This window comes from Mobula birostris, chromosome 3 (genome assembly GCF_030028105.1).
Source record: "Mobula birostris isolate sMobBir1 chromosome 3, sMobBir1.hap1, whole genome shotgun sequence".
In the NCBI taxonomy this organism is placed as follows: domain Eukaryota; kingdom Metazoa; phylum Chordata; class Chondrichthyes; order Myliobatiformes; family Myliobatidae; genus Mobula; species Mobula birostris.
In genome coordinates this window covers 205,059,672-205,077,896 of record NC_092372.1, presented here as the reverse complement: position 1 = coordinate 205,077,896, position 18,225 = coordinate 205,059,672, and the positions used below count along the sequence as shown (strand labels likewise).

General features: G+C 40.2%; 1 protein-coding gene across 4 annotated transcripts in view; it reads right to left on the bottom strand.

The window, feature by feature from the left end:
• The window catches only part of LOC140195535 (disco-interacting protein 2 homolog C), a 653,338-nt gene that overhangs the window by 134,743 nt on the left and 500,370 nt on the right, over positions 1–18,225 (bottom strand). For all 4 annotated transcript variants that reach the window (XM_072254007.1, XM_072254008.1, XM_072254010.1 and 1 more), the window contains 6 exons: positions 16,083–16,147; positions 13,648–13,741; positions 13,320–13,439; positions 10,216–10,330; positions 7,761–7,900; positions 4,507–4,643 (listed from right to left, as the gene is read on the bottom strand). In XM_072254007.1, the coding sequence (XP_072110108.1) occupies positions 4,507–4,643; positions 7,761–7,900; positions 10,216–10,330; positions 13,320–13,439; positions 13,648–13,741; positions 16,083–16,147 (671 nt within the window). The remainder of the gene's footprint in view (positions 1–4,506; positions 4,644–7,760; positions 7,901–10,215; positions 10,331–13,319; positions 13,440–13,647; positions 13,742–16,082; positions 16,148–18,225) is intronic.

Genomic DNA, 18,225 nt, shown 5'->3' with positions numbered 1-18,225 from the left:
AGTTGTGTATTTAGTACATGAGGTTACGGCCTATTGCTCTAACCACGTAAGAATTCTTCCTTCTGAGAATCTCGGAGTGCCATTGGAACATTATGACGAAGCCCTGCTTGTTTCAACAAGTAACTTGGCAACTTGGAGTGAGACAGTGGTAATAAAAAGAAAAATAAATAATAACCCTGCAATTGGAGAAAAAGTGACTCAACTGCCACAAAAGAAATGACTGTGTCAACTAAAATGAAAATAACATAATGAATCTGAGTCAGAACCGTGTTTAATATCACCGGAATATGTTGTGAAATTTGTTGTTTTGCAGCAGCAGTACATTGCAATTTTAAAAACTATAAATTACAATAAGAATTATATATAAAGAATAAATTAAATAATTAGCACAAAAAGAGAGCGAACATTTTGAAATAAAAGTGAGGTGGTATATGTGGGTTCATTGGTCATTCAGAAATCTGATGGCAGAGGGGCTGGTTCTAAAATATTGAGTGGGTCTTCAGTGATCATGTCTTCTGTAATCAATGAGAAGAGGACATGGCCTGGGTGATCATATAACAAAAACCAAAACTATCTGAGGTTTAGGTTGAACTCGGCTTTTTCCACTGCTATGCCCTTAGATTTTGTTAGAGTGTGAAAAATAGCTGTATTTTAAATTGCTTTTGGACAAAAACTTTGCTACTTTGAAATGAACTGCAGACTCCAGATTGAATTAACTACTGTTGTTAGTTCTATCAATTCTGCTTGTTTGTGGTTTTGAACAGACTTTAAATATAATTTTTTTTAAACAGACAAGTCTACCGATAGACAACTTGACTATTAAGTTTTCCTACATTATTAGAAAATGGATACAGTCCACCAATGTATAAATTAGGTTCTGTACTATTTTAAAATAATGTTTAGGTGTTTAAAATTATGTCCCACAGAGATAGTGGACCGATGAAAAATTTCTTGAAAAACAAATCATTTTCAATTGTATTCATCAAACTGAACAGAGATGCCATCCTCAAATAGCGCAAGGAGTTTTCTCTAAAAAGATTTCTCTCCAAAAATAGAAATTGAATTTCAAGCCATTTTTGAGTTGTTAAACACTTTCTGCACAAAGTCCGAACTTTGGAACAAATGTGCAAATTTGTCCAAAGTATGTGAAAAGTAAATACACTACGGGATGGTACAAAAGCTGAGTGACTCCCATCCGAATCTCTTTGCAGAGCCCCTGACCATCTCATCAGTACTGCACTGACTGCTGGGAAGTGGGTCACTACTTCAGGTATCTGCAAGGCAGTCACAGTACAGGAAAGGGTAACCGTGAAAGTGAGCCAAACTACAGGACAGGAGCAGGGAGGGGAAAACAATGCTCTGCTGTTCTTCAGGGCCTGCCACATAAGACAAACTGGACTGACTGGCTACCATTCCGTAAGTGGGCCCAAGAGGCTTGATACGTCTGGAAGCAGATCCACAAATGAAATGTACACCTGGTACCAGTGCAAGCAGGGAGTAAGTGATTGGTATTGGCTTATTATTGTCACGTATACCAGAAAACCAGGTATGATTTGTGGAGGGTTATTTCAAGGGCGAAGAGACAATTTCAAATGAGGTTGGAGGCGACATCGGATGCACGACAAGTCTGGCAGGGTTTGCAAGACATTACTTCCTGCAAAGTGAAACCCAATAGCATGAATGGCAGCAATGCTTCACTGCAGAATGAACTCAACGCTTTTTATGCCCACTTTGAAAGGGAGAACACAACTACAGCTGTGAAGATCCCTGCTGCACCTGATGACCTTGTGATCTCTGTCTCAGAGGCTGATGTTAGGCTGTCTTTAAAGAGAGTGAACCCACGCAAGGCAGAAGGTCCCGATGGAGTACCTGGTAAGGCTCTGAAAACCTGCGCCAACCAACTAGCGGGAGTATTCAAGGACATTTTCAACCTCTCACTGCTACAGGCAGAAGTTCTCAATTGCTTCAAAAAGGCAACCATTATACCAGTGCCTAAGAAGAATAATGGGAGCTGTCTTAATGACTATCACCCAGTAGCACTTGCATCGACAGTGATAAAATACTTTGGCAGGTTGGTCATGACTAGAATGAACTCCTGCCTCAGCAAGGACCTGGCTCCATTGCAATTTGCCTATAGCCACAACAGGTCAATGGCAGATGCAATCTCAATGGCTCTCCACAGGGCTTTAAACCACCTGGACACCACAAACACCTCTGTCAGGATGCTGTTCATCGACTATAGCTCAGCATTTAACACCATCATTCCCACAATCCTGATTGAGAAGTTGCAGAACCTGGGCCTCTGTACCTCCATCTTCAATTGGATCCTCAACTTCCTAACCGGAAGACCACAATCGGTGCAGATTGGTGATAACATCTCCTCCTCACTGACGATCGACACTGACGCACCTCAGGGGTGTGTGCTTAGCCCACTGTTCTACTCTCTCTATACCCATGTCTGTGTGGCTAGGCACAGCTCAAATACCATCTATAAATTTGCTGACGATACAACCATTGCTGGTAGAATTTCCAGTGGTAACGAGAGGGTGTACAGGAGTGAGATATGCCAACTAGTGGACTGGTGTCACAGCAACAACACTGCACTCAACGTCAGTAAGACGAAAGAGCTGATTGTGGACTTCAGGAAGGGTAAGACAAAGGAACACATACCAATCCTCATAGAGGGATCAGAAGTGGAGAGAGTGAGCAGCTTCAAGTTCCTGGGTGTCAAGATCTCTGTGGACCTAACCTGGTCCCAACATATTGATGTAGTTATAAAAAAGGCAAGACAGAGTCTGAAGAGATTTGGCATGTCAACAAATACACTCAAAAACTTCTATAGATGTACCGTGGAGAGCATTCTGACAAGCTGCATCACTGTGTGGTATGGGGGGGGGGGTGGTGGGAAGAGGGGGACTACTGCACAGGACCGAAAGAAGCTGCAGAAGGTTGTAAATCTAGTCAGCTCCATCTTGGGAACTAGCCTACAAAGTACCCAGGACATCTTTAAGGAGCGGTGACTCAGAAAGACAGCGTTCATTATTAAGGACCTTCAGCACCCAGGGCATGCCCTTTTCTCACTGTTACCATCAGGTAGGAGGTACAGAAGCCTGAAGGCACACGCTCAGTGATTCAGAAACAGCCTTTTCTCCTCTGCCATCCGATTCCTAAATGGACATTGAACCTTGGACTAGTCACTTATTAATATATGGTATTTTTCTGGGTTTTGCACAATTTTTAATCTATTTAATATATGTATACTGTAATCGATCTATTTATTTATTTATTATTTTCTTTTGTTTTTTTTAAATATATTATGCATTGCATTGTACTGCTGTGCTAAGTTAACAAATTTCACATCACATGCCAGTGATAATAAACCTGATTCTGATGTATCAACCCAAAAGTTTTGCTTGCATGCCATCCATAAAGATCATTTCAAAATTCAGGTAGTGCAAAGAAAAAGCAGAATATAGTTTGACAAAGGGTCTCGGCCTGAACCGTCGACTGCACCTCTTCCTAGAGATGCTGCCTGGCCTGCTGTGTTCACCAGCAACTTTGATGTGTGTTGCAGAATATAGTGTTAGAGTTAGAGAGAAAATGCAGTGCAAACATTGACAAAAAAGTGCAAGGGGCACAATGAGGTAGATTAGGAGATCAAGAGCTCGCCATTAACGTGCAAGAGGTCCATTTAGTGCCTACTATTCAGTGCAAACTATATATGGTCTCAGATTTGAATTCTGTTTCATGAAGCAAGAGAAAAATGTGAAGAAAACTGTAATCAGGTTCATTTGCAGACTGATTTTTGTCCAATGCTTAACCTCCCCAGCCATTAATGCAAGACCAACATAGTTATTGCACTAAAGCTCAGACTCCAACCTACTTCCCGCATTTTTTAAAAAATATATTTGTTTTTACACAGACAGTGTTGAGTACATGGAACGTGCTACTGGGAATGTAGAGACAGATACATAAGAGACTCATATATAGGCGAGCAGATGACTGAAAAATGGGGGCTATGTAGGAGGGAAGAGTTAGGTTGACCCTACAGTAGGTTAAAAGATCAGCACAACATCGTACGTGCCTCCATTTTATATCGTCCATGTGCGTCTCTATGAGTCCCTTAAACATCCCTACTATATCTACCACAACCAGCACCCCTAGCAGGGTGTTCCATGCACCCACCACTCTGTGTAAAAAAATTAATAAATATATAGGCAGCAACCAGATTCCTGACCATTGGGCTGATGTCACCCTTGGCCTACTGTGCTAATGTCCCCTCCAACCTACCGGGCCACTGACCTCTTAACTTTGCACCCTCGCCTCACCCCACAGCTAAACGGGCCCACACCCTCCTGCTCCACTGGGCCCACTGTATTTGCACAAATGGGAAGCAAAAACTATGAGAATCTTTGAGACTGTCCAACAGCACAATCGCCAGAGCAATGCCAAATTTCTTTCTGCAGTATAATCCCCCAGGGTTGTAAAGAAAGACACAGACCGTACCTCAAAGGTATTCTTTGTCATCCCTGATAGACCGTAGTAGGACATGCCCGCAGCGATGGAACAGACACAGAGTTCCCCAATTTCATCAGTTCTACAGAGCAACGGGATTCCTTCCGGTCTGACAACACACATCACAGCTGCAGAGAGGCACAAGTGTCGGGAAGATTAACTCAGCAAAACTTACAAAGATTTAAAGTTACAGAGCTAATATGCTACAGAGGGATGGTGTTCCCATTAGTCAATTGGCCAAAGGTCTGAGAACAGAATTAACATTTCAGGTTGAAAGATTTTTATCGGATGCCAGGTTATTAATTCTTTCTCTATCTCTGAGTGCATCCTTGATAGCTGAATGTACATCCAGCGTTTCCTGTTTTAGTTCAGTTTTCCAGCATCTGCAATCAATCCATTCTGCACCCCCTGCACCTGCTCACCATCACCTTGGTAGCTCTCAGAACCCTCTGGCAGCTATCACGGAAAAATAAATATACTCTGATGTATACACAGGGATACTCAGCATACTCTCAGGAATATGTGATACAGGAAACAGTTGTAAACTATAGAGTTATGAGGTGGTCGATGTACAAGCACGAAATGCATATGGGAATATTTTACAGGGCTATCTTATCAATTACACCAGGTTACAAGAAATAAATACCCCCATGGCTTCAGTGCAATACAGGCCCAGTCTTCTGGAGTCCTTTCAGAAATTGATTCAAGTAGCAGACCAAAGCCATCTGATTTTCAGAATGCATTCAGAAGGAATGCCCACTTGATAATGTGAAACAGGGTTCATACAAAATTAACAACAAACATATAAACAGATAAATAATTAATTAAAAGTAGATATAGATTTGTCTGAGGAAGGCAGTGACTAACAATCAGTGACATGCCTCAAATACCAAATAAGACAGCAAACTACATAACTGTGTAACTGGACCTTCTGGACTTGAAAGGAGCAAGAAGGTAAGCAAATAAGCTACAGGGATGATTTTAGGTAGAGACAAATGTGAGATAGTAAACACTGATATATTAGCAACCAAGGACAAGGAAACAGGAACTGAAAGTGATTACCGTTCTGCTGCTATTAGTGAAAATGAGGTTCATTAAATACTCCTCTGCAATCTGAAACCTTTTCATACTAATTTCAAAACTGTTATATTAACCCTGCAAATCATCGCTAGAACAGAGACAGAAAATTGAGAACTATATGAAGCATCGTACATTTAAAAGGATACTAATGAACTGGCAGACACACAAAGAATTGTATCGATTAAGATGCCAAGATATATGGTTGGGTTGAGTTGTTTTCCAATCTTAAGTTTACATAAATAGGATTGAGGTCTGCACGTCTGTTTACAGATTTGTTTGCAGAAAACCACCCTCCTAGGAATTGTCTTGCATGGCCTGTGTTTGCTTACGCCATGAGTTTCAGTCGAATTTGTGCCCCTCTCAATCTTTATGGGTAGAGACTAGGGAGAGTTGATCATACCACTTTACAGTTCCATGGATCCTCCTGACATTATAACTAACGACGACCAGTCAACTGATTGTTAAGTATATGAAGACCAAGAATTTGGAAGACAGAATACAGTTGACATCACACCGATGAGATCTCCTCGTATGGTGATGAATCATTTGCAAGCAAATCACCAAGATTGGAGAACAACTCTACCCAACTATCAACCACCTGAGCCACTCATTTTCCGAATTATCTCCAAGATATACTGTATACAGTAGGTCCATGTTTAAGCCTTATTTAGGAACCTGGGCATGAGCTGGTACAATATCAAAGGGAAAGTGCAAAAAGTGCAGTTGGCCTCTTCTGAATCTGTCACTATACAAAGGGCAGCTTTCTTGCCAAGGGTGGAAGTACATGATCATGCAGTATTTTAAGAGCAAAACACAAGAGGAAGGGTCCTGATGAAGAGTTTCTGCTTGAAGCATTGACTCTTCATTCCTCTCCATTCATGCTGTCAGACCTACTGAGTTCCTCCAGCATTTTGTTTCTCTGGATTTCCAGCATCTGCAGAATTTGGTGGTTTTGGTTTTAAGAGCAGATATTGCTGGGGTTTAATTAGGAACAGATCTCAAAGGACTACCTGATATTCATTCTCTTCTAATACTGGAGTGAGGATAATATATTCAATAAAGGCACTAGAAATGATCAAGGTAAGGAGGCAGGAAGGCAGTGCCTTTTGTGGCACTTGGATAACATGTGGGTCATGTGGAAAGAATAGCTCATAGCTGAGTAGCACAGTCTATTGAGCATCCTGAATTGTTCAATTACAAAAATAATTGAAATGCAATAACGTGTTTGTGCATAGCACCAGGACTCCTATTAGTACAAACCTCTGGTGAATGAATCATTGATTGAGATGGAAAAAATGGAGAGGCCATGAGAGACTGCAGGTTTTCTTTTAATGAAAAACACACCCATTGTGCACAAGGCAAAGTCATCAGTGGCTTAAATAGGGAGAACAATTTCCCCATAATTGGTCTGTCTCTAGCCAAAGAGCATAGGTTTAAAGTGAGGGATAAGAGAGCTGGAGGAGAATCTGAGGAAAAATGATTTTGGTCATTGGGGGGTAGAAGCCTGGTCAGTATGACCTGTGGGAGTGCCGGAGGGAGGTACTCCCACAACACAATAAATATTTAGATAAAACATGGCATCAAAGGCCTCTGGCTAAGTGCTGGAATATGGATTATGTACAGTACTTAACCTTCATTGGGTCTATTTCTACACTTCGTAAGTCTAGTATGGACAACTTAATGTTGTCTTCTCTATCTGATATCAAGTGGAATATTGCTACTATAATTTCATTCCTTGTAGGGATATGCAAAAATAATTATATTTTGTATAATTAAATTTAAATAACATCTGCACTTTTTTTTGCTTAAAGTGCTCACTAAAGACAATTGTAAAATAATGAATGAAGAAATGCTATTTCTTCAGTTTTAAAGTCTGTTAATAACAATCAAACACTTGCACATCACCAACAACTTAGCATCACACGAGCATAACATAATAATTAATGCACTTATTCATTTAAACTGCTTCGCTATTCATCATCCAACTATTAGGCACAATTAACGTGGAAATATATTCTACAGACTTCATCTGCCTAAACACCATTGATACATTTGATACTTGCACACTCGAGATTTTACAAAGCACGGTGTGCATTAGCTGATTAGCTTAATCTCCATGTTGAGTTGAGAAAGCAGCACTGAAAACGTGCCCCAATGTGCCATACCTCCAGGCATCACCATTCCAACATCTTGCACAGTCAGAACAGACAGCTTTTCTTCAGAGTCCACTCTTATCACCCCGTAGCTCAAACCATGCATGGAGAGAACGCCTCGACCAGGAGGCTGGTTGGTATCATCGGTCGGCCTAAAATATAGAGAGGTGGTGTTACATAGTAGGGAAACAAGCCCTTTGCCCCAGCTCATCAATGCCAAACAAGCTGTCTACTTCGGCCAGTCCCACTTGCCCACACAAAATAGCACAGCATTGGGTAGATCACTTGGCCCACGATGTCATCATGCCAATTTACATTAAATGTCTTCTTCTTGTGCATCGGAGTCAAAGAGCACTACAACATAGAAACAGGCCCTTTGGCCCATCTAGTCTGAACTATTAATCTGCCTAGTCCCATGGACCTGCACCTGGAGCATAGGCCTCCATAAACCCTCTTATCCACATACCTATCCAGTTACTCTTCAATGTTGAAATAAAACCCCCAGCCACCACTTTCGCTGGCAGCTTGTTCCACACTCCCACTACCTTCTGAGTGAAAAAGTTCCCCCTCAGATTTCCCTTTAAATATTTCATATTTCACCCTTAATCTATGACCTCTAGTCTCACCTAACCTCATTGGAAAAAGACACCTTGCATTTCCCTATTTACACCCCTCTATCAAATCTCCCCTCCAGGGAATAAGTTCTAAATCTATTCAACCTTTCCCTATAACGTTGGTCCTTAAATCCCAGAAACATTGTTGTAAATGGATTATTAATTGAAGCATATCCTAGTTTATATATCCGAGTATTATCAATATCCCTCACTTTCAGATATCACTTCCACTACTTTCCCTGTAACTAATTGCAGGCATCTACCACTCTCTGTGTGAAAACCTTGACCCCCATGACATTTTCAAACTGCCCCCAACCTGAAAAGCATAGCCCCCTCTGGTGTTTGACGTTTTTACTCTTGGGTAAAGATTCTGACTGTCTGTCCTGTCTATGCTTCTGATAATTTTATAAACCTCTACTGGGTCTTCCATCAGCCCCCTGTATTCTAGGGAGAACAACCCAAAGTTGTCCAAGCTTTTCTTATTGCTCATCCCCTCTACTCCAGGCACAATCTCTATAATGGGTCACCTAGAATGACACACAATATTCCAAGTGCAAACTGACCAAAGCTTTACACAAGCTGCAGCGTAACTTCCTTACTCTTATCTGCAACACCCCTATCAATAAAGGCAAGCATGCCATATGCCTTCTTTACCACTTTATCAGCTTGGAAGCTATGTTCAGTGAACCCCAAGATCTCTTGGCCCATATCCTTCTATACCTTTCCTTCTCATGTACCTGCATGCTGAATGTTGTAACTATCACTTCTGGCAGCTTGCTCTGCATATCCACCACTCCCTTTGTGAAAAAGTTGCCACTTGGGTCCTTTTTCTTACCTCTCCTAATAAATATTCACACACTAAATATTTAATGGAAAGTATCCTACATTTTTTTTTCTAAAGAAGAGTTATATATGGGATGGTGTGAAGACTGATATTGGATCAACAGTAAAAGATCATTTAAGTGTGTTATATTTCTCTACAAAGTAGTGTAGAGAAGTGTATGGCCATGCACTTTGGGAGAAGGATTAAAGGCTTAGATTGTTATCTAAAAAGGGAGAAAATCCAGAAATCAAAGATGCAAAGGGACTTGCGAGTCCTCATTCAAAAGTTTAAAGAAAACTTGTTATCAAAATACATACGTATATGTCATCATATACAACCCTGAGATTTGTTTTCTTGCGTGCAAACTCAATCCAAGATTGCACCAACAGGACGGACAAACAACTAATGAACAAAGACAACAAACTGTGCAAATACAACAGAAGAAAAAACATGACAGAACTGTTCCCACAACCTATGGACTTTTAAGGACTTTTCAACTCATGATCTTGATTTTTTAATTATTTTTCCTTTTGGCCTTTCTATATTTGCACAGTTGGCTGTTTCTTGCACATTGATTGTTTGTCTGTCCTGTTGGGGGCAGTCTTTCATTGAATCTATTGATTGTATTTTTGAACTTACTGTGAATTCCCACAAGAAAATGAATCTCGGGGTTGTACATAGTGACGTATATGAACTTTGATAATAGATTTACTTTGGACTTTGAACACCACACTGATTTTTCCTCAGTTAAAGCTGGAAAGTGTGATGTATACCTTCCTCTGCCGAGTATTTAATAGAGGAGACTACAGGCTCTGAACTCAACTGCTGTGCATCTGTGTAGCCATAAAGACTATGACAGGCAAACCAGGAGCATGGTAGATACCAACATCAACAACACATGTTCATATCTGAATTGCTTGATCAATAGAAAGCTGCAGTTTTAACAGGCAAAGGCCAGTCACAAGAACAACATTCAAGATGCAAAACCCTTCCCCTTCTCCTTAAACTTTCAAACAAGTTGATGACATACCTGCGGATAGCTACAGTAAGAGCTTCAGGGGAACTGGCACAAGGACATATTACTTCAGGGCGCAATCCTTTGCTTTGGAAGACATTCAGGAATGCATCACAGGAAGAAATAGACCCTAAGGAGCAAAACGTTTACAAAATATTAGAACAATTTTAACAATCAGGTACTAATCTAAATTTCACTATGCAAGCACTATTGCATTTTTCTTACTGCTAAATTGAAATTAAATGCAGGGCAACAGCCTGCAACTTACACTTACAATGAGAACACAGAACAGTACAGCACAGTAAAGGTCCTTCAGCTCACTAGCGGGGCACTGTTTACGCCACCCCGAGCTACCTGCCAGCCTAGTCATCATATGGGAGCCCAAGCATGGGAGGATGAACCCTGGGCGCCCTCCCAAGACTATGGTCAACACGCTCCTAGAAGACAGCAGCGCGGCTAATGTAGATGAACTGAACACACTGATGAGGGAGAGGGAGAAGTGGAGAGTTCGTCATCGTGCCCGACGCCAGCCCCCTAGGCCTGAGTCCACGTAGTAGTAGTAGCCCACAATCTGACCCTACATAGCTCATGCAAGAAGGACAATCCTAAGAAGTCTGGACCAATTCTGTGGTTAACGAAAACAAAAACACTAATTCAACACACACAAAACGCCAGAGGAACTCAGCAGATCAGGCATCATCAATGGAAAAGAACAAAGCGTCAATGTTTTGGGCCAAGAACCCTCTTCTGGACTGCTCAGGACCCGGCCCAAGTTGTTGAACAAAAGGACGACAAGAATAAAAGCAGTAACAGGCCATCTTACTCCACTATTCAATGAGGTCATGTGAGATCCTTTACCTCAGTGTCACTCCCTACTCTAATTCTATATCCCTCACTCGATTCATTGACTATTCAAATATCTGTTAACTTTTATCCAGTAAGCGACAGAGGCTCCCGAGTAGAGAATTCCAAAGATCCACTACCCTCCAATTTTCTGTTCATCTCAGTCCTGGCACCCTAGTCAGAGTAGACATCGTCCCTGTATTTAACCCTTCGATGCCTTGGAAGAATTATGAATATTTGAATTGTGAACAGTTCTGATTACCGTAAACTCCTGGTCTATTTAATCTGTCCTCATATGAGAATTCACCCATCCCAGCAATCAGATCAATGGACCTTTGCTGCATTGACTTCCAGTGTAATCCTTAGGGAGGAAGATCAGATCAGGACACAATATACCTGGTGCAATCTCCCTTTACAATTGAAAGATTTATTATCAAGATATGTATGCAGTATACAAACTTGAGACTCTTCTTCCCATGAATGCAATAAGATGCATTTATTTTTGTATTCAAATTCCCTAACAATAAAGGTCAACATACCACCTGCCTTGTTATTGTTTACTGTACTGGTAACTTTCAGTGTTTCATGCACAGCACACACAGGTCCCTCCAAACATCAGCTTGCTCCAATCTCTCAGAATTTGAAGAATACTTGTCATTTTATTCTGCCTCACATTTTTCCACATTATATTGCAGATCACATTCGCACAGACTATTTTCATCTCTGCGAAGCCTCTCGGCACCTTCCTCATTACCAGCACAGTCCCCCAGCTTGGTTTCATCAGCAGACTTGCAAGCATCACACCTGCGTCTTCATCCAAACCACTGCTGTTGCATATGAATGACTGAGATCTGCAGCAACCCTCGAGTCACAGCCTCCCAACACAAAACTGACCCAACTACTTCTACTCTCTGCCTTCCTCAGGATATTAATGTCAATCCCATGCGTTTGATTTTTTAATATCTTCTTATTTAGCACCTTATCAAAGACATTTTAAAAATTCCAGAAACCCCAGATCCACTGGTTCCCCTTATTCTGCTAGTCACAACTTCAAGAAACAAAACGGATTTGTCACATGTGAATCATTTGATTTTGTGGCTTAATTTTTATCTGCTACAATGCAAGCCAGGATCTGAACCAAGATTCCCCAGACTCCCAACCCCTTCAACAAGGCTGCGTCATCACTTCAATCCCCTCCTCTGTGGCAATGAACTTGATTTTGTATTTGACTTTGACTGAATCTTCTTTGTTATTACCAGTGTTTTACCCACAAAAGGTCCCCCAGGATGGAACTTTGTCATTTCCCTCCCAGAACTAAACATCACCCAACCTTACTTATCGAAATACAGTGCACAAGCTATACTTGTGCATATTCAGAGACCACAACCTTGACTCCTACATTGAAACATATGAAACAAGAGTCCTCACATTAAACACCTGGAAGGCAGTGGTTCTCAACCTGACTAGCCCCGTTATATAACACTGTTCTCCAACAATCAAGTTCCACAACGAGACACTGGATAAATAACAGTTAACTATCAAAACCAACACAAGAGATTCTGCAAATGTTGGGAATCTTGAGCAACACACACACAAAATGCTGTAGGAACTCAGCAAATCAGGCAGAATCTATGAAGGGGAATAAACTGTCATCATCCTGATGAAGGACCTCGGTTCGAAGTGTCGACTGCTTATTCCCCTCCATAGATGCTGCCCGACCTGTTGAGTTCCTCCAACATTTTGTGTGTGTTGTCCACTGATAAATATCAAGGGTGCTTCCTCGTAGCAAGAGAAATCCACAGCAGCCTCCAGGTGACCGGTTGAACGCGATAAAGATGGCCTAAGAAATCAAAGCTTCAAACCTTCCTCACTGCCCACTGAACAACAGCGATCCCTACCCTGCTGGATGCATCAGAGACAAGGCCAACCTTCAACAAGCAACCTAAAACACCGGGGAGGTACTACTAACGCTGCCCTGAAAATAAATTTACAGGTGATCATTGTTCACTTTCAGATCAATGTTTTAAGGTGAGGAAATCCGTGTCCAAAATTGGGCATTTCAGATTCAGATTCATTTATTTATCACATGTACCTTGAAATGCATCGTTTACATTAGAAACCAACACAACCTAAGAATGTACTGGGGGCATTATTCTTTGCATTATGCTGCAAAGCCAAAAATTGCATTTGAAACTTTGACAGCTGCATTACCAAACCACGTACAATGCATTTTTGCTTTAAATCAGCAGGTGTTTGTAAGAAAGGAAGCTACTTACAAGGGTTGGCTCCATCTGCTACAATAAGCATCCGCAGTGAGGTGAGGTTGATATCTCGTTGGTCTCTGTGTGCTACCAAAGCCCAGTGCATATCCCTGGACTTCACACAAGCTACTTTGGCTGAAATTAAAGGGAATGAAATGCATCATTCTCTCTCTAAACTCACTCTTCTTTTCAAAGTAAAATTCAAGTAAAAATCTGCTCAGGTTTTTATTATGTTAATCAAAACTTTCATAGAATGTGCTTTCAATGTGAAATCAGGAATAATATTCAATATTTAAATAATTCCTTCTGCACAACTATCATTAAACAATCCCACTGCACTTACCCTTATATGCATAGACTTTCTGTATCCATGATAGGGGATTCACCTTCATTAATGAATATGGGATACTGATTACATGCATCATGTTCATAACACTCTGAGGAGCACAGTAAAACATAGTGAGAAAACAAAACACTCAGAAATAGCATTTCACTTCAAGGCTAAGCATTTCAGAACCAATTAACATTCTTTCAGAACTAAACCACACTCGTACACAGAAATAATAAGAACTTGGAAGTTTCAGCAGTACCAGAATGTTTAAGCAGAACAATATGATTGTAAGTTGAGGTTGAACCACACCTCTTTTATTGAGAACCATATCATACATTTTCCAAATAAGATAGCTTGCAGAAATATTTCATAATAAGCTTCCAGATCAGAAGACTGAATCAACAAAACATCCTTCATACTTCCTAGTTTATTGCATGGTGAGATCCAAATATTTCAACCCACTTCTATTGGAAACTGAAGTATCCACTAATATCCCTTGGTCCTCCTTACTGAAGTACCTACGACTATGACTACCAGCTCTGGAATTGACAGTTGCCAGATTCTCTGCCAACTCCCCAGGCTCTGAGTTCTCATGATCCTCTTAAACTGCCTGGTTCTGTTCCCAATGCTCCCTTTAAATCTAACAAATAGTAACAAAGAACAAAAAGTGATTTAGAATTGTGTCCCAATTTTAATAAACTAAAATTCATTAGTTCGGAATGTCTGTTGGTCCAGCATCACCAACGTCTCAGGAAGGTGGGATTAACAAAGGCTTAGAATAAATTCCGTGGGACAAGAGTAGGGAGAAACAGTCCTGTTTTTTCTTTCTTGGATTGAGGTAGAAGTTGTGGTGCTGGATTGGAGGACTGTGGAGACAATGAGAGGGAAGTTCTTTTCAGTAAGGCCAGTGCCTCTAGAAATAATGGCCATATATTCTGTGGTGGTTTCTTGGTCCAAGCGCTTTGAGATGGAAGTCAGTTCACCAAAGAACAATTGTGCTGTCTTCCGCGTTTCATGACAATATTGGCCGTATTTACTCTCTTTCTCTCTACCTACAGATGTTGCCAGTTGTACTATTTATTTTTTTCTCTTTTTCACGCATCTTGTCCAGGTTCAAATTTGGATATAAATCTGAACACATCACAAATGGATTCACTTAAGGTAAGTCTCTTCCTTAGTTCTCCATTTCAAAAAGAGAAACTACTCTAAATAATGTGCAATACTCATGTTACAAAGTATTTAATCATGATGTTTCGTATCTTGAATCTGCTAAATCCTACTTCCCTCACTGCAGACTTATCACACATGGAAGCCTCCTTGTAGGAACCACCCACTCAAAGTTCTACTTTGTTCTTTGTCCATTCACGTCACTTAGAATTTCTCCTGCCTACAGTGCAATTCAAATTTGAATTATTGAGTTAAGGATAAAATCAAACACAATCTAATACTGATGATTATGACAGTTAAAACATAGCAGGGTTGTTTAAAACATAAATTAGTACTGTTGAACTTGTTTACAAACAAAATTAAAATGTGATTGGTATTGTCTTACACTGATAAAGTCAAAGCAATCATTATTCAAGACTACTGAAATATAACTGCACAAAAGGAGGAAATTTGGTCTACCAAACCAACCTTGCTATTCTTATTGATGAAAATTAATCATATACTTATAAAGGAGAATAAGATGATGAGAGGCATTGATCACGTGGATAGTCAGAGGCTTTATCCCAGGGCCGAAATGGTTGCCACAAGAGGACACAGGTTTAAGGTGCTGGGGAGTAGGTACAGAGGAGATGTCAGGGGTAAGTTTTTTACTCAGAGAGTGGTGAGTGCGTGGAACGGGCTGCTGGCAACAGTGGTGGAGGCAGATACGATAGGGTCTTTTAAGAGACTTTTAGATAGGTACATGGAGCTTAGAAAACTAGAGGGCTATGGGGAAGTCTAGTAATTTCTAAGGTAGGGACATGTTCAGCACAACTTTGTGGGCCGAAGGGCCTGTAATATGTTGTAGGTTTTCTATGTTTTTATGATAAATTAAAATTTCAGTACTTCTTATTTGCAGGAGCAAAATCATATTTTATATGTTTTTTGGGGGCAACTGACAAGTTGAGAGAAGATGGCAGAGGTGAAGATGTGTGAAGGTGATCTAATGGGAAGAGCTTTAACATGTCAGCAGCATCACTCACAAATCCAAAGAGACCAACCCACATTCTAAAACTTTACTCATGTGTTTCTTAAGAAGTGAAATAGATAGTGGGAAAGACAGCTAAGCTATGTTGGGAGAAAAAAGTCTCAGACTGGTTGGACCATATAACCTCCTCCTGCCCTAGGAAACCCTGATGTAAAATGATCAGTTAGATGAAACCCACAATCTTCAACAGAAAGAAAACACGAATTTCTGATGTGCCGTATCTATATGCATGGATTTAATAAAATAAACTTACCGTAAGAATACCATGCCACAAACCAACATCTTTCTTAAAATCCAATACATTCACAATGGTTTCCGCTGTTTAAGAAAGATAAGACTATCTCAGCTGAAGTTAAGTTTTTGAAGAGAATTTAAAAAAAAGAATACATTTCACTTCAATCCAAGTGTCACAATGTATTTATTTCTCCCTCCAATTTTCTCCACATGTCCATTCTTTCCTAAAGGGAGGTATCATTTAGACACACAGAGCTATTTATTACTCATCACATTATGTAGTGGGACACTGCATGCTTGGGGTGTTATGACTCAGTGCTAGTTCTTTTCAACAAAATGTACCTCAGTTCTTGTTCCACTGTTTTTCGTACCTCCACTGGCAGATATGTAAGAATGAACACTTACAAATATCAGCATATTTACAAACACAAGGGACTCTACACACAGCAACACACACAAAATGATGGAGGAACTCAGCAGAACAGGCAGATTCTATGGAGGGGATTAAGCAATCGATGTTTCAGGCTGAGACCCTTCATCAAGACTCAACAGTACAATTAAATATGTTTTTACCTTATTTTTACTGGAATGGAAGGCTCTTCAGCCTCATCAACAGCAGACATCGACTTCAACCTCAATACAAGAATGAACTGGGTCTATTCGGTATACTTATCAGTCATTTTCTCTGTATTTTGGCTCATGATACTTTGGAACCCAAGTTTTAATACAAATTTTATTATTTTAGAATTTTCCCCTTCCTAGATAAAGTTTAAGAATTTATTTATTAAAAAGATTCTGGATACATCTACTAAGCATTTTAAATATTTTGTATTTCCTTCTATAATTTTCCATATTTCAGTTTGATTCAGAAGTATTGTTAATAATTAAGGGTCATTTGTATTTGTTTTAGAGGGTAAAGAATTTACAGAAAAAAAATAACAAGCTCCAGCTAATTATTAATTCAACTTTTTGTTTTCCCTGAATTACTGCACTGCTTTTATTTGAACGAAACTCATGCATGCACTCTTGGATTGATCGCCAATTATTGATAAATAACAGTCTGGGTTTTATTAGATGTGGTGTCTTGAAGGTGTCACAACTTGCAAAAAAATCAAGTGGCCATTTACAGGAATATAAAGTACCAAAACAAATTTCAAATACGCCAGCTATATTGCTAATCAATTATTCAGCATTTTACTGACACATCTTCTTGAAAACACTATGGCTCCGGATTACTGTAAATATTTTATCACGTTTTACAATAAGGACTTTGGAAAAAAAACACTACTGGGGGCAGCACAGTATTGCAGTAAGCAGCACTGCTGTTGTCTGGCCTCAGCAAACCACATTCAAACCTAACCCTGATGCTGCGTGGAGTTCACATGCTCTTCCTGGGACCGTCTAGGCTTCCTCCAGGTGCTCCGATTTCCTCCCACAACCCAAAGACATGCCGCTTGATAGGTTAGTTAGCTGCTGTACATTGGTAAATTACAACAGATCTGAGGCTGGGGTGGGGGGCGGGCACGAGAATAGGGGGCACATGAGAAAGAATGGGTGATAGAGAAATGTGCAGGAATGTGAGTTGTGAGACTCAGCACAGACATGATGGGTCTCAACGCCTCCTTCTCTGTCACAAACATGAGAAATGAGAATCAGAAACCACAAAACCCAGTGCCAGTGAATTCTTTGACAGAGAACAAATTGAGAATTTTTCAAGTAAATCAATCTCTAAATCCTAATCATCCAAGTCGATGGGTGTAGGGATTGGGCTCACAGTTGTGAACACATGGTGTAAGTAATGTCAGCATTCCAAACACATTACTTTCAAAACTGCAGGAAACTATACAACTGCCATTGTCCTTAACATTAACATCTTAAGATTATCAGCGCACGTTAAGGAATGCCAATAGTAGAATTTTTTAAATCGCATTAAAACTAGATAATGCTATTATTTTAGCAATTTCTTCAGATTCGTTCACTCAGAATAGATAAGAGGCTGATGATGATAATCAATGAGTTTGTCAATAGCTTGCAGTTTACTCAGTTCTAGATCTGCTACCGAGTGTAGGTTTCACTTGGAGATTCATTCACATGCTACACAAGCTCTCGCTTTCTAAATAGGCACCAGCTTATGTTGATACACAGGACATTTCATTGTAAGA